The sequence below is a fragment of the Eublepharis macularius genome, chromosome 4 (genome assembly GCF_028583425.1).
Source record: "Eublepharis macularius isolate TG4126 chromosome 4, MPM_Emac_v1.0, whole genome shotgun sequence".
NCBI lineage: Eukaryota > Metazoa > Chordata > Lepidosauria > Squamata > Eublepharidae > Eublepharis > Eublepharis macularius.
Genome location: NC_072793.1, coordinates 186,091,379 through 186,108,686, shown reverse-complemented (window position 1 = coordinate 186,108,686; position 17,308 = coordinate 186,091,379). Strand labels below are relative to the sequence as shown.

At 45.9% G+C, this 17,308-nt stretch overlaps 1 protein-coding gene across 1 annotated transcript in view; it reads right to left on the bottom strand.

Moving 5' to 3' along the window:
• Positions 1 to 3,539: 3,539 nt before the first annotated feature.
• Positions 3,540 to 17,308, bottom strand: part of LOC129326942 (zinc finger protein 420-like) — a 35,862-nt gene continuing 22,093 nt past the window's right edge. Inside the window, exon 2 of the mRNA XM_054975274.1 lies at positions 3,540 to 5,197. Within this exon, the coding sequence (XP_054831249.1) occupies positions 4,466 to 5,197 (732 nt within the window). The 3' untranslated portion in view covers positions 3,540 to 4,465. The remainder of the gene's footprint in view (positions 5,198 to 17,308) is intronic.

The window sequence follows — 17,308 nt, the reverse complement described above, 5'->3', positions numbered from 1 at the left end:
ACAGAGGGGAAGAGCCTGAAAGCCAGGGATTTTCTGATGTTCGGGATGTAAGCATCACTTTTTAAAAAATCAACATGTGAAGTGACTCTAAGACCATTTTTTTTCTCAAGGAGTCTGATTTGGGCAATCTGAAAGTGCTGGCTAATAAGGTGCACCTGCAACTGGGTAGCCACTGTAGTCCATTGCAGCCACGGGTTCAAATCCCACTACTGCCATCAGCTCAGTAGGTGGCCTTGGGTAAGCCACTCCTCTCAGCCCCAGCTCCCCAGCTGTATTGTGGGGATAATAATAACACTAACTTATATATTGTCGAAGGCTTTCATGGCTGGAGAACGATGGTTGTTGTGGGTTTTCCGAGCTGTATAGCCGTGGTCTTGGCATTGTAGTTCCTGACGTTTCGCCAGCAGCTGTGGCTGGCATCTTCAGAGGTGTAGCACCAAAAGACTGTGACACTGAGAGATCTCTGTCTTTTGGTGCTACACCTCTGAAGATGCCAGCCACAGCTGCTGGCAAAACGTCAGGAACTACAATGCCAAGACCACGGCTATACAGCCCGGAAGATCCACAACAACCAATAACACTGACTTGTTCACCGCTCTGGGTGAGGCACTAATCTGTCTAGAAGAACAGTATATAAGCGGTTGTTGTTGTTATGACTATAAGCCCTTCTACTTTCTCTGCAGCCCAGATGGGAGCTTGGTCAAGGCCTGCCCATCTTGTCTTGCCAGGGAAGGGAACTCCTCTTTTGGACTTAAACCATGTTCATACAACCCTGGCGTCAAATGTTGGAGAGCTGAATTAACTGGTTCACAAATGCCATGTGAGGAAGTCTTTGTGGGGTCTGGCCCCTTCAGAACAAGGGTGGGTGGGGTGCTCTTCTGAACTTCTTTGCCTGGCAAAACCTTACCATACAGACTGGAAGGGATGCTAAGGGAGAATGCAGAACCAGAGCTTTAAGCAAAAAGGCAGGCGGATACCCCAAGGCAGGACTCCACCTTTGCACATCTGTCCGTTGGTCTTGAGGGGGTGCACGAGTCCCCTTTGCTGCTGCTGACCCCCCAACACTTCTCTCATGATGCTTTTCTGCAGAGGGCATGGAGCTCTGGGAAAACGAGGTGGGGCAAGTGCGTGAGAGACTGAGTGAGTGGCTGACGGAGAAGGTGCCTCAAAGTGCTGGTTAGGTGAGAGATTGTCTGAAGAAACCGTCCAGAAATGCTGGGCGGGGGGTGGGGGGGCTAAACTGGAGGTTAAATTCATATGGAAGAAGAGTCTCGGGTTTTTGGGGTGGGACTCCTCATGCACGCAGAGAGTTTAAAAAAGGTCTGAGCATTGATCTCTGACGTGTCTGGGGCACTTGCTTGCTCCCTCCGCGAGTTCTTTCCTTGGGGCTGTCAGCGCCCTGAGCAGGCGCCCATGTGGAACTGTTGGGCCAGGGTTTGCCAGCCTCCTGCAGGTGACTGGAGATCTCCTGGAATTTCAACTGATCTCCAGGCGACAGAGTCCAGTTCCGCTGAAAATGGCTGCTTTGGGATGTAGACTGTATGCATACCCTGCTGAGTTCCCTCCCCTCACTGAGACTTCACTTCCAAAATCTCTAGGAATTCTCAAACTAGAGGTGGCAACCCACTTTCGGCTTGTCCCGAGAAGGGAGAGTGAAGCCATAGAGCAGCCTTCGTTCAGCTGAGCCACAAAGCCCCATCAGTGTCCCGTTTCCCTGGAGCGCTCTTCTGTTGGCCAGGGGGTGCAAAGAGACACTGAAAACTGGGGGTGTGGTTGAGTCATTGGCCATTGGGTGCAATGGGGAGGTGGGGAACGTGACTCTTCAGGGGGCTGCCAATTGCCGATGCCCCCCATCCCCAGGATCCAAGATTCAACAGGGGCAGCACATCAAGGCTTTAATGCATACTTCATGATCTGCAGGAAGACACAGGTCATCAGCTCAAAGAGATTACCACCTGGGGGAGGCAATCCGGAGATCTGGAAGGAAGTGCCACTAAATTGTGGGTGATGCTCCACTCTTCCTCTTCCTTACATTCAGTCAAGAGTAATGGTGTATTGCCGGGGGGGGGGGGGACCTGAGCAGCTGCGGGAGGGCTAGAATCCAGCTGGTGCTATTAGTTTATTCTGTACTAAATCAGGAATTCAGGGACTGTGGCTTTGGACTCCCCCTGAAGGTTTGTGGCTTGAAAGTCTTCTTAGACCTGGGTCTGCTGGTGGAGGGGCAGATCTTCTCTGCAGCACATGGCCCTTTTTACCAGCTTCTCTTTGGGACACCCACTCCCTTGGGGGACAGAACTTGGCTGCAGACATCCTTTGCTCACACAGAGACTAGACTGGGGCCCTGGGTGATCTATTGATCAATGCTTGGTGTGTTCCCAAATTGATTTCACCACACACTAGAGCCTCGACTATTACCACTTTTATTATTCTATGTGTGGGTCGAGTCATTGTGTACAGGGCAATGATGAATGCTAGGACGAGGGCAACTAGAACAGCTCGGACTACGCTACTCACTCCAAAAGTGCGCACACAGGAATCACGTATAAGATGGGCGGTAGATTTTACCCCTAGGGCATACAACATCAGTAAAATTGTTCGTAAGAATTGGCATGTGACAGAAAGTCTTAAAGGATGTAATTTAACGCCAACGAGGTAACAGGTGTACCCACAATCTACAGGACATCCTAATACAGAATTCAGTGCACAATAGGGGAGTCACCTTCACCAGATTGGTCATCATCTGTGTGGCCACTAGGGGGGGGGTGCTATATATTTTGTAATGTACTTGCCAATTGATTTATGTGGGCAGCGCGATTCGGCCCCTAAGAGTGAGAATACAGGAGCATCTTTCACATATTAGAAACAAGAATGCAGAAGCCCTTCTAGTCCAGAATTGTGCAGAGCATCCTACCGGTGAGAGGGAGCTCCGCTTTTCCATATTATATGTAGTGAGGACAACTGAGTAAAAGGGGAGAAAATGGAGGACAGGAGATTTACGTAAGCCAGCTTGGGTCTCCACTGAGAAAAAGATGGGGTTATTGCTGTCAGGAACTGTCATGTTTAGCCTGAGTTACTCCATATTAATCTGGGAAGCTGTTAGTCTTTCTCTCCCTCCAGGTTCAAGCCATGCCAGGACCGCGCTTTCCTTGGGAGAGAATGCTGCGTCTTATCTGTTTCCCTCAGTGCCGACCTTGAGGAGCCCGCGTTCCCACAGACTTGACTCTCAGCAATGTGAACTCGGGGGGGGGGGGAGGCTGGGAACGGAGGGTTTGAAGTGTAACAACTTTCACTTTATGCCTCATTCCTAACAAAGCTTGTGTTCAGCCAAGACCATCTGGGTTTTGGAGTGTGGACCTCTGTTTCTGAATGCTGTCTTTCTAATAAACATTTTGGAATCAAGAAACTCTGCCTTCTTGCAGAAGGGAGACTGACTTGAGATAACAGGGATGCCATAGTCTGACAATTACAACGGGGGGGGGGGGATCTCATGCCACACTCTAGCCACAGTCCATTTCCCTCCCACTACAAAATGTACAGGCTTCAAGAAAAATCTTTATTGGATTACATTGGAATATAAAACAGAGAGCACACAATATTTAGGAAGGTCAATCAAACTAGGCTAGCAGCTAAATAAAAAAAAGGGTGGAAATTGGTAATTTCTACTTATAAGCACCTGAGTGTTACCCAGGCGATGCAGAGGCAAAAATAGCAAACTAGCAGCCCTAGTTCTAAAAAACAACCTATTAACAATCCGCAACACATTTTAAAAGGGTAGGACAAATTTCTCCCATTTTATAATAAACTGTCTTCCAAGTATTTTAGCTGGGAAACAAACAAACCAATTCATAAGTTGTATAAGATAAAGGCAGTCCCGTGTGCAAGCACCGAGTCATTATTGACCCATGGGGGGACGTCTTATCATGTTTTCTTGGCAGACTTTGTTACGGGATGGTTTGCCATCACCCTCCCCAGTCATCTACACTTCACCCCCAGGAAACTGAGTACTCATTTTACCGACCTCGGAAGGATGGAAGGCTGAGTCGACCTTGAGCCGGCTACATGAACCCAGCTTCCGCCAGGATCGAACTCAGGTCGTGAGCAGAGCTTGGGCTGCAGTACTGCAGCTTACCACTCTGTGCCACGGGGCTCTTATTTACATCAATGTATCCATACCATATTTTAAGTTGTATAATATGGCCCTAATTTAGCACAAACCCTCTAGTCAATAAGGGGACATTTCTACAGCTTGCTTTTTTTCTGATGCCTTTGACAAGAGGCATAGCTATTCCCCTATCTGGACTTCATGACACCGGGAAAGAGAGAACTTGTAGCTTATGGTATTGCCATAGTGGAAGCATTTATTTATTTAAGAAATCAGAATTTATTTAATTGGTGGAAGAGAGTACTCTCAAGTCAGAATTGACTTATGGCGACACCAATTAAGCATTTATAATTTAGCACAATCTTAGTAGTTATTTGGTTTCTCTCCTGAGTGGATACATTGATGGATAGCAAGCTGCGCACTCTGAGCAAAGCATTTTCCACAGTCCACACATATGTATGGTTTCTCCTCGGTATGGCTACATTGATGAGCAAGGAGCAGTGTACTCCGAGCAAAGCTCTTTCCACAGTCCACACACTTATATGGTTTCTCCCCAGTATGGACACGTTGATGTAAAATAAGATGTGTACTTTGAGTAAAGCTCCTTCCACAGTCCATACATTGATATGGTTTCTCCCCTGTGTGGATACGTCGATGGATGGTAAGCTGTGTATTCCGAGCAAAGCTCTTTCCACAGTCCACACATTTATAGGGTTTCTCTCCTGTGTGGATACGCCTATGAACAGTAAGCTCTGTATTGTGAGCAAAGAGCATTCCACAATCCACACATTTATATGGCTTCTCCCCAGTATGGATAAGTTGATGTGAAATAAGCTGTGAACTCTGAGCAAAGCTCTTTCCGCATTCCACACATTTATAGGGTCTCTCTCCTGTGTGGGTACGTTGATGAGCAATACGGTTTGCACTCTGAGCAAAGCCCTTCCCACACACCAAGCACTTAAATGGTTTCTCCCCAGTATGAGTACGTCGATGGATAGTTAGCTGTGCATTCCGAGCAAAGCATTTTCCACAGTCTCCACATTTATATGGTTTCTCCCCGGTATGGATACGTTGATGTAAAATAAGATGTGTACTCTGAATAAAGCTCTTTCCACAGTCTGCACATTTATATCGTTTCTCCGCTGTATGAATTCTCCAGTGGGTATTAAACACTGAACGATAAATAAATGTTTTTCCACAGATGGGGCAACTGATTGTGTCACGGCATGGCAGGATGCCCTGGCATTCAGCACCCTGAGAAACAGAGGTTTCATCTTCCCTCTTCCATGTTGCTCCATTGCTTATTCTTTGCTGTTCCCCTTCCAGTAGGAGCTTTTGCAATTCTCCCCCAGAATTTTTCTGGGGACCATCAGCCTCTAGAATGAAGAGGAAAGAGGTAAGACCTTAATGGAAAAGTCAAATCAAGGAAAGAAGGCCATTAATTGCTCTAGATAACAAAAGAACAAAATAATTTATACGGGAGAGAAATCCTGCCATGTATTAATTGGCTTTAAGTTTTCATATAGGATAAACAAAGAAAACAGAGTAGGAAAGGATCCCAGGGTCATCTAGCCCAACCTCCTGCAAAGGCTGGGCTGCATCTTTGTTGCAAGCTGCTTTAGGTCCCCATTGGGGAGAAAAGGGTATCTCAATAAAAATAAAATTAGGTACAGAAGCAAAAATGGTGCCACTATCTTTGAAAAGTTTGCATCTTATAACTGATGCAAGAAAGCTGCCAAGTGAACCTCCTGTGGCCAGCTCTACAGGGCAGGTGTAACCTGTGGTGCCACTTTTATCATGTGGGTTGTCGGGGGGGGGGGGGGAATCAAGTTCATACAGCATACAGATACTCTTGGAGGCAAGTTATGTTTTGGTAAAAAAGCTGTAATATTAGCTTGGGGGCCTCATCATACCTTGCCTACCACATGTCATGAAGCAATAACAATATAGCTGTTCCTTACTGTTTTTTGAAAGGGGAATGGTAGGTACCAAAAAAAGGGGGGGGAATGTCTGTGTAGACGCTCAATTGGTATTGTGGGTGCCTGTCCAATCATAGCAGTAAAGAGAGCTACATGGAAAAGCCAAGGAGTGAACCTGGCACCTGTTACCCAAATGGGTTTCCCGTGTCTGTCCTCTGGCCCCAAGGGGCATCCATCTGAGCACATCCAGAGTGCAGACCGACACCAATAGGATACACACCAGATTCTTTACAGCCAAGTGTCTACCAGGGTCTACAATTTGGTTGGTGGGGGTGGCACTAGAGAGTAATGAATGAACTTACATTATCAAGTTCTTTCGGTGCCATAGGATGCAATTAATCTGTCCTTGAAGACTTAAGAAACCAGGTGTTTATGTACCATATCTATGCCTAGGCTACAACTTCACAATATTTGCCAGCTTGAGCAGCTTCCCTTGCAACAGAAAATTAAGGCAAAGCAGGAATTAAACAGCTCTGCCCTCTTTCTCTGTGTTGTGTGTTATGAGCTGTCAAGTTGCTCTGTAACTTATGGCAACGCTACGAATGAGAGACCTCCAAAATATCCTATCATTAACAGACCTGTTCAGATCCTGCAAACTGGAGGACATGGCTTATTTTATTGAATCCAGCCATCTCATTTGGGGTCCTCCTCTTTTCCTACTGCCTTCCACTTTTCCTAGCATTACTCTCTATCACCTCTTAAAATCCACTTTCGTCTCCCTGCAGCGGGCCTAGCGCCTCCAAGGTGACAAGGTGGAACCTCCATACTTCGATGCAATCTCTCTCTGAAGGCTGGTTGCCAGCAGGGCAATCCCAGAGGGGGGCTTAGGTGCTACTCCTCTGCTTGTGAATGTCCCAGGGACTATATTTGACCACTAAGGGAAATGGGGAGGCTGGAAGAGAGGGACCTCTGGCAGATCTCTTCCTGTACTCGAATGCAGAACAGCATTCTGGAAGAGAGCTTTACATGTGAACCAGGGAGACCCAAACAGACCTCCCTACTTCTGCAGCATGCTGGAGTGCTCTTGAACACTGTGCAGGCAAATGGAATGGCCTTGCCAATTCTGCTTTGGGCTCACAACAGCATTTTCCTCCAGATTACCACCCTTATGGAAGGATGTGCTCCTTTGGTTTTAATAGCAGCCTGGCACATAGGAATTCGGCAGGAAAGCTCTTCGTGACAAGGACTAAAACTTCACTTGTTAAAATCCAGCTTTTCATGATTTGTTCTCAAGGCTCTGCCATACCTTTTTCGTGCATGTTCAACTGTGCCTGAGCCTACAATGTTAGTAGAATGAACTCAGTGGAATGACCCCAATTCACCCTCCTCATACTGTTACCCTCCTCATGCACAAAGGGAGGCCCAAAGGTCCTTGGGGCAAGGAAATCTCTTTTCATACTCATACTCGAATTTATTGCAATTGGCCATAACATTTGGCCGTAACAAACGATAAGACAAAAACAATTGTATAAACAACAGTGCAAATAAAATATGCAACCCGAGCCAAATACGATAAAAACACTATAAAAATTACTCTGTAGAACATGCAGCCAAGAGGCAGCCATTTTCTGTCACAGCCTTTTCTTGGATTTTCCCTGCTGCAAGAGCAAAAAGAGTGACCTTGTACGAGGTCACTGCCTCCTCCTCAGACAGTAAGGCTCCGATATTGTCTTTATCTTGTCTAGAGCCGAGCTAAAATTGAGCTTAAAAATTTCATTCTGGGAGATGGGTATAGTGGGCAATAATAGTAGATAATGGCCCGGATCTTCTGGCTCAGAGCCTCCACACAAGCAGAGACGCTGGGCAACTGGGGTCTTGGAACAGGGACCTTCAAGCACGGCTGATTGCATAGTTTGAAAGCAAACTGAAGTAAGGGCTACTGGTAACTTACTAGGTTGGATCGTAGGTATTGTGCCCTGGTCTGGTCTGGTTTTATTAACTTAAACCAAGGTGAGGATTTGTTTTCTTGTATAACTTGCCTGTCAAGGGCAGCATCATATGAGTATATTTGCTCCCTGCTATTAAAGTCCGCCTTAAAAGTCCCAGAGATAACATCTGGGAGATCATATGTTTGAAGAATACAATTATATTTCAATTGCCATTTAGGATCATTTTAACTGGCTAAAAAGCAGAAGCTTGAAAGTTGATCTGCAGGGGCTCTCTTCAATTTGTGCCAATAATTAAAGAAAGCGTTATGTGCACGTGCCCGGAGAGAGGGAAGGCCCAGTTCCGCTCTTAACCGTGCAGCAGGGGTGTTTGTAGGTAATTCAAGAAGGCTTTTCATGAAGAGACTTTGAATTCCCTCCAAGCTGACAATGGTGGAGTCATTCCAGCCCCACACCTCTACGCCATGCTTTCTAATTGCAGAGCGAGTGCCCTATAGAAATACAAATATTGTCAAGGTTGTTGGAAGGCCCCTACGGGAGTCTTTCTTAGAAGGAGCCATTTCTGCCTTCAGCACCTTTGAATTATGGGAAAGGAGACCCTTACCCAGAGAGGCCACAGCCTGACAATTGTCCTCCATGATTTCTTTCTGATGGCTTCTTTGGCCTGGATCCAGTAGAGTCCACCCCTCCTCAGTGAAATGCACAGATACGTCCTCGAAAGTCACCAGACCCTGAAAAGAGAACAAAAGAAACCCCTCTCTCCTCTCAGAGAATGAAACCGTTCTTCCCCATCTTAAGGGCAAGCCAAGAGGTCAATAACGAGATGCTTGCACGCAGGATGCAAACTTACATCAGACCTTTTCATTTTCCATCTAGTAAACACCAAAGACATGAGACAAGGGAAGGAGAGAAAGAGATTCTCTCGGGGCCAAGAAGGGGTGGGTGGTGCAGCGAGGCATCCAGGGTCAGGATTGGCACTTCCACACTTACCCGATCTGGCTAAATAGAAGTTGCTTTCTCTCTGCTGCAAAGAATATATTATTGGATTCAAGGACCAACCTGGAAGGATCAAAAGGTAATTGGAAAACATTCTAAACTTCCCAAGTATTTAGCATCTCTGTTTCTTGCACGGGAGAAGTAGATTCTTCTTCTCTTGGCTTATAGTCACAACTACACACGTGCATCCTTATTTAGGATAATTTTCTGATTCCAGAGGTTTGCAAAATCCCATATTGCCGCAGTTAGCATACACAATGTAGGCCTGTTTCTCCAGTGGAACAGAACATCCGGCCCCAAGGAGGTTTGCCTTGCCTCAACCAGGGCCAGGGCTTTCTAGGCCCTGGCCCCAATCTGGTGGAACTCTCTCTTTGTGACCAGGTGGGCCCATTCGGACTTTTTATCCTTCTGTCAGGCTAGCAAGATAGAAATGTTCTGCCAGACATTTGGTGGTTGAGGCAGGAGGGTCACTTAAGGCTGCAGTCCCCATCCTTTTTGGCACCAGGGACCAGTTTCATGGAAGACAATTTTTCCACGGACTGGGGGGGGGGGGGGGGCGGGCAGCAACTGCGTGTGTGCCAGCTGGGAGTGGGAAGAGAGACCCAGAAGCATGATGGGAGTCAGCCAGGGCGCATGAGCAGGGAGAAGCATGAGCATCCAGAGCCAGAAAGCAGCCAGCAAAAGTAAGACATTTCTAATGAAAAGCGCAGGGCCAGCCAGGCGAGGCGCAGCTTCCCCTCCCAAGACAGCGACTGCCCTCCTCGCCTGCTACCTGGAGCTGGTTCCGTGCTCGCTCACCACTCACCTCCTGTGCAGCCCAGTTACTAGCAGGCCACGGACCAGTCTGCGGCCTGGGGATTGGGGACCCTTGACCTAAGATATTGTATTGGCCTCCTGCCATGGGGGAGTATATGCCCCCCTCGGGTTCTGTAAACATCTATGACTGCCACCCACCCCGTAGGTTATTTAGTTTGAGGGGTAGGGCAAAATGTGCATGGCTGTCTTATAATTGATGCATTTTTCATGTTTATATTGCTGCAAAATTTTTATTCTATTTATTATATATTTTAAAATATTGTGATCTGCTCTGAGCCCGCTTGCAGGCAGAGCGGAATAGAAATCAAACAAATAATAATAATTCACAGACTTAAGAAGGAGGAACTCTGAAATTCAAGGAACAGGCAGTCCTAAAACCACTGACAGAATCCCAGCTGCCCTACCCCAGAACCTCTTGGCATGTGGGCAAGCAAAATGCAGAGGGGAAACGGTAGCCTTGCAGCTGGTGAAGAACCACTGCCCACTTGGCTGGGAGGCATTCTCTCTGTCATTCTCCCTGCCAAGGTCATCCATCAGGGCACCAAAGGCTGTTTCAGTCTCTCATCAGGCTTAAACCTGTGTGGAAAGGATCTAAATAATTGGCCTCACCCAGAAAACCTGAAGCCGACCAGCCACCACCCTTCCCATCACCTTGCTGAAGAAAGGCACATTTGAGAGTGAGTGAGAATGAGATCTCCTGGGACCAGGCCAGGCTTCTTTAGAAGTGGGGGCAGCGCAGCCTGTTTTGAGGACGTGGAGCCCCCCCCCCCCCGCCTTAAGGATACATTAAGTCCCTCTCACATCGAGTCAACCAGACCAGCCCTGGCAGATTTAATTAACCAGAAAGGGCAAGGGACTTAGAAGCAAGTGGCAGGCCTCAAACCTCCACAGATCCTGTGTACATCCTCAGACTGAAAATCCCCCAAGCCGTCCGAAAACCAGTTGGATCCATTAGACTACAGAGGCAGACTACCTTAATCGATCCCCCACCCCTGTGCAATCTTGGTATCTCTGTAAGCCGAAATCTTGTTTTTACTTATCCTATTGACATTGTTTTTGGAAATGTCCTTGATACTGTATGGAAATGTCCTTGCTACTGATTGAACTCCTCTCACACTATGTAATCCGCCTTGAGTCTCAATGAGAAAGGCAGACTATAAATGACATACACACACACACACAAGGATGCTGAAGTCCCTCACAACAACAACAACGTTACTACGGCATAAGATTCCCTCAAAGATTGTAATTTTGTTCCTCTTCTTCTCGGCCCAGTTTTTAACATTAATCATCATTTTTTGATTTAGGAGGCAACTTTGTTCTCATACTGCTACACCGAAGGTGAGTTGGGTTGGAAACGGAGCCTAAGGAAGCCAAGATGGCTCCATATCAGCTTATTAAAAGAGTTGAGAAATAAAAAACATTAATTTCGGAAATGGAAGGAGGGCCTTATAACCGAGGATGAAGATAAACAAATAATCAGCGCTTGTAGGGCGAGAGTTAGAAAAGCTAAAGTATGAGCTTAGGCTAGGAAAAGATGTTTTTAAAAAGTGTTCTCTGCTTATGTTCAAAGTAAGAAAAAGAGCAAGGACACAGTAGGCCCATTGCAAGGACAGGAACGTGAAATTGTAAAAGGAGACGAAAAGAGGGCAGAACTGCTCAATTCCTACTTTTCCTCAGTCTTCTCCTGTGAAGGAAATTATAGTAACAGACAGCCTAGGATCAGCATAGGGGTCTCTTAACTAAGAGACTCCAATTGGTGCAAAACGCTGTGGCATGACTGCTATCAGGGCAGGGGGGGGGCATGAACATCACTCCCATTCTGCGGTCACTTCACTGGCTACCTATCAGTTACAGTGCTCAGTGTAAGGTGCTGGTTATGACATACAACGCTCTTCATGGCTTTGGTCTAACATACCTATGGGATTGCCTGCCTCCCTATGTTCCTCCAAAGCAACTTAGCTCAACTGAGCAGGGTCTCTTGCGGGTGCCACCCAGCACATGGACGAAATCAACAGCAACCCGTAAATGGGCGTTCTTTGTGGTCGCCCCTACACAGTGGAACGGCCTGCCTGAGGAGGTCAGGAAAGCCCCCACTCTCCTACCTTTCTGCAAACAATGCAAAACCAAAATTTTAATGTACTGTACTGTAAATACGTGCTCCTGTGTTTCATGTGGTCTAATGTCAGTCCTACGATTGCTTATGCTCTGTTTCAGCATTTCTGTATTGGATTCTTGGTAATGCTACGTCTTTGTAAACTTGTGTTTATTTACCCTATGGCATTGTTCATGGAAATGCCCTTGAAATTGACTGTACTAATCGCACACTGTGTAATCTGCCTTGAGTCTCAGTAAGAAAGGCAGACTATAAATGACATTAAATAACAATAACCATAATAATAATCAACACCTAATTTCTTTAAATGAAAGTAAGTTCTCAGGGCCAGATGACTTACATTCAAGGGTACTAAAATAACTCACAGATGTAATTTCTGAGCATTTATCAATTATTTTTGAGAAGTCCTGGAGAACATGCAAGGCGCCAGAAGACTGGAGAAGAGCAAATATTGTCTCCATCTTCAGGAAGGGGAAAAAGGAGGATTCAGGTAACTATCAACCCATCAGCTTGACATCTACACCTGGAACAAATCATCAGTCAGTCCTCGAGCATTTAGAGAAGATGGCTGTGATTACCAAGAGCCAGCATGGGTTTCTCAAGAACAGGTCTTGTTCTTGAGAAACCAGTTCCTCAGGGATCAGTCCTGGAACCTGTTCTGTTCAACATTTTTATAAGTGGTTTGGATGAAGGAATACTTATTAAATTGGCAGATGATACTAAATTGGGAGGGGTAGCAATTATGGTAGAAGACAGAGTCAGGATACAGGATGTTCTTGACAAGCTGGAAAAAGGGAAAAAACAAAATAAATGAATTTCAAGAGAGATAAATGTAAAGTTCTGGACTTAGGAAGGAAAAATCAAATGCATAATTATAGGATGGTGAGACTTGTCTTGGCAGTAGTATACACTGAACATGAGTCAGCAGCATGAGTGGGTTAATCATATCAAAAGGTAGTAATTTTGCAAAGGTGGTAATTTTGCAGTTCTTACCTATTTTGCAAAAGTCCTCAGGGTCTGTCTCCTCTCCCCTTCACCCAACCACACTCGCTACTCAGTGGGACACTGGAACAGGAGGCAACTATCCCAGGTCAAGTGGCAAAGCGGCCTCTCCTCTGACAACATTTGCCCGCCTCCAATCTTCTGGCACTTCAACTGTTCTCCAAGAATTCTCAAATATAATGACCAGAGACTCAGAAATTACATCCACAAGTTCTTTTAGTGCCCTTAGATGCAATTCATCCGGCCCTGAGGACATAGAGTTTATTGCATTATAAAGGGGGTTGGACTAGATGACCCTAGAGGCCCCATCCAGCCCACTGTTTCTATGACTGCCCTAGCCATTGATCACACTCTGTGATCTCCCTTGAGTCTCACTGGGAAACACAGACTATGACTAATGTAAATAAAATAACACAAAGAGATGCTGAAAGAGAAGCCTTTCGACTAGAGGTCACAGAAAGCAGCAGACGCAGAGAAAATATGGCAGAAGGCGCCTATTCCAGGAAGAGCTCAGCTCCACCTCCAGAAAAGAGGAGCTTCTAGAGAGCGAGCAGAAAAGCGCTTTGAGAAATGCATTGCTCTGGTTAATCGTCCCACAGCAGGGAGGCAAAGGAGATACGGCTGCAGCCCTTACCTATTTTGCAAACAGTCCTCCGGGGCTGCCCGGCCTCCCCCTCAACGAACCACACTCGCGCACAACACAGACGCGCCCCAAAACTGGAACAGGAAGTGACTCTGCCTGGTCAGGTGGCCTCCCTCTTCTGCCCTCTCTAGGCATGGAGGCTCCTTCCCTTTAACCCTTCGGTGGACTCTCCAGAAAGCAAAGAAGATCCGCTTCTGGCTTTGCCCTGCCCAGAATAAGGTTGCCAGCCTCCAGGTAATGGCTGGAGATCTCCTGGAATTACAACTGGTCTCCAGGCCACAGAGATCAGTTCACCTGGAGAAAATGGCTACTTTGGGGGGTGGACTCTATGGAATTATGCCATGCCAAGGTCCTTTCCCTCCCCAAACCCCACTTTCTCCAGGTTTCACCCCCCAGATCTCCAGGAATTTCCCAACTTGGAGCTGGCAACCCTAGCCCAGAATGTGAGTTTGTACAATGAAACAAAATAAAAACCACCTTTACTTTGCAGCTCATTTCTTAGTCTATGCACAGAACCATAAGAATTACGCACCCACTGCTTCAGGGCACTGTCACAGCGCAAGCACATGAATCCAAGGCACAAATCCTCATGGAGCCTCAGGATTTTTACATGGGGTCCCCCCAAACTCCCCATCAAACCCTGTTCATAGCCACAGATTGCACGACCAAATGACACACACACAGCTTTCATGGCACAAAAGCGTGGCTCCGAAGCAGGGATCCTCATGGATCCTCTGAATCCTGGTGTTTGGTCACCCCCAATTCACTCTACAATAACTCAACACATCTAAAAGAGTCCAGTAGCACCTTTAAGACTAACCAATTTTATTGTAGCATAAGCTTTCGAGAATCAAGTTCTCTTCGTCAGAACTTGATTCTCGAAAGCTTATGCTACAATAAAATTGGTTAGTCTTAAAGGTGCTACTGGACTCTTTTTGATTTTGCTACTACAGACTAACACGGCTAACTCCTGTGGATCAACACATCTAGAATCACACCACAAAAACCACACATCCACCATTTTCGGGAGCCACCACCATAGGGAAAAAATGATTCATAGTCATGTATCATCCTGGGTCCTCAAGATATTTCTGGGGTTACCCAAAACTTAACTATCATTGACACATCAAGTCCATTACTGACCACTTTATGGCCCCACCAGGGTGCAAAAATGTGCTTTCAAGGCAGGGATCTCATATGGCCCTTTGATACTGTGTCTTATACAGTTTGCTAGATTGTGTAAGCCTATGCAAACTTATTCCTAATTATTTCATTGATTTCCTTAGGTTTAGACTGCAGTGACTGTTTAGGAATGCACTGTACATTCTTAGAAATGTTAGATTTTTACATTATAGAAATGTGTAACTACAAAGTGACACTAAATTTGTTACAAGATTCTCTGGCCTAGTGGCTCTGCACTATACCATTTTCAGATATTCAAAATGGGACACTTCTTCGTATAAAAACAATGAATAGAGAGAGAGAGTGCAGTGTAGTGGTTAGAGAGCAGTACCAGGACCTGGCAGATCCAGGTTCTTCAGGGGCCCTGTCCCCGAGCCATTTAGGGCCCCAAAGGTAAGAAATGGCACTTGGTCTTGTGCCCTGAAGCAGACGGGTAGACGGGGCAGGTCTTCCAGCATGGGGGGGCATTGATCAGTGTTCCACCCCTGGTGGCATCCTGGCCTCTGCAGAATGGATGAGCTAAAATGTCTGTTTTCTAAGGCAGCCCCACTTGAGATGCATCAAAGTCATCTAACTTGGATGTGATCAGAGCATGGACCGCCCACCTGACCCTCCAACCCCTGGCCAGCAGTCAGCAGCACCCCCCCCCCCCAGGTTATGAAGCTACTCCTTTGAATGGGAGGGGGCTTGTGTCTGAGGGGTGGGAGATAGTTCGACTCCTGGCCTTATATACACACACACACCCACAGAGTAATGGTTGAATAGTGGCAGGACTTGCAGCAGATAGAAATATTCTGGGGATATGAAAGGATTTGAGGTTACTGGACTCTGTGCATCATCATCATCACCATCATCATCATCATCATTTCCAATACTTGGCTGATACTTAGGTCTCTGGTCAAAACTTGTGTCAACTCAGCTAGGCCAATCAATGATCGCATGTGATCTTTGTTCATTACTGATTGTGTTTCGTATAATTTGAACAACAATAACAAACAACAACAAGTACATCCTGTAGTGGAAGAAGAAAAAAGAGGCCTGAATGATTACATCAGCAGAAGTACAGAAAAATGACTTCAGGCAGTAAAAACAGAGAGCATATTAAAAATAAATGCTGAATACAAGAAGAAACAGCTCGAGAATAGATTCAATGGCTGGAAGAACAAACCCTTACACAGGCTGTATCTAAAAAATATTGAAGGAAAAAGCGACAACAGCTTGACCTGGGCATGGTTGAAGATGGGTACAAACAGGAAAGAAACTGAAGGTCTGGTTTTCGCAGCACAAGAACAAGCTTTACAAATGAATGTTATGAAAGACAAAATTCAGAAAACCAGTGAAAATCCAAAACGCCGACTTTGCCAGGAAAAAGATGAAGCTGTGTCCCACCTTATTTGTGAATGCAGCAAAATTGCACAGACGGACTACAAAGATAGACATGACAGGGGCCAAATCCACACGCACTCACCACCATCCGCTTATCTTGCACAGTCATGGCAATCAGGTTCATTCCACTACCATGCTGTGCATCATCACATTCACCCTCCCAGTGCGTCTTCGTGGCACAATCAGTGTTATAGTGAGCGGCTCCCTCCTCCGTCGTCAGAGTTGACGGCGCATGTCACTTCCCTTTTTAAAAAAAAAAAAGTTTATTTTGCGCTATACTGATATTCCAACTCTTATGTAGGCAGAGACAGGGAAAAGCCAGAGTATTTATACTGGGGGGACTACCAGGTTCCATTCAAAGCCGAGAGCGGAAAGTAACGGATGGTAAGATAAAGGACCATCATCTGTTTCTTTTCCCATGCAAACCACTGCTCACTGAAGTAGGTTTTGCAGTATACCGACCTTTCTTTATTGTGTAAATGCACTATGACAACCCTTTAAAAAAAAGTGGGGGGGGGCGGACAAAAACAGATTTCCACTATTATCATGTGGTATGGAAAGGAGACGCAATTGTGGCGCGGTGATGGCGGGGAACATGTGGAATGGGAAAGCGTATGAGTATCTGCTTGAACAGCGCTGTGGTTGTGAAAAAGGTGCAGAAACAAAAAGGAAGTGTGGATTCAGCCAGGGTCGCAAACCTGATTCATTGTTGTGTAAAAAGTATAACTTGCCAGTATCAAAGAATTCATGGGAACATCAGGTGGAAAATCTGCTAGAAAATGAACAAGTCAAGAGATCTTGTGGGATTTCAGAATTCAAACTGATTGGCACCTTGAACATAATACACCAGACATAACAATCGTGGAAAATCGGAAAGTCTGGATAATCGACATTGCAATTCCTGAGGATGCCAGAGTTGAAGAAAGAGAACAAGAAAAAATGATTAAATATAGAGATCTGGCAATAGAAACGATCCGACTATGGAAGAAGAATGCAACAGTAGTCCCCTTTGTCATCGGGGCCCTTGGAACCATCTTGAAAAACTTTGCAGTTCACATGGAAAAACTGCAGCTTTCTGACATAACACCTGCAGAACTGCAAAAGATGGCGCAACTTGGAACAGCGTACATATTACGTTAATATCTAGTTGATACTAAGGTCTCAGGTGGAAACTTGTATCAGCTTAGCAAGGCCAATCAA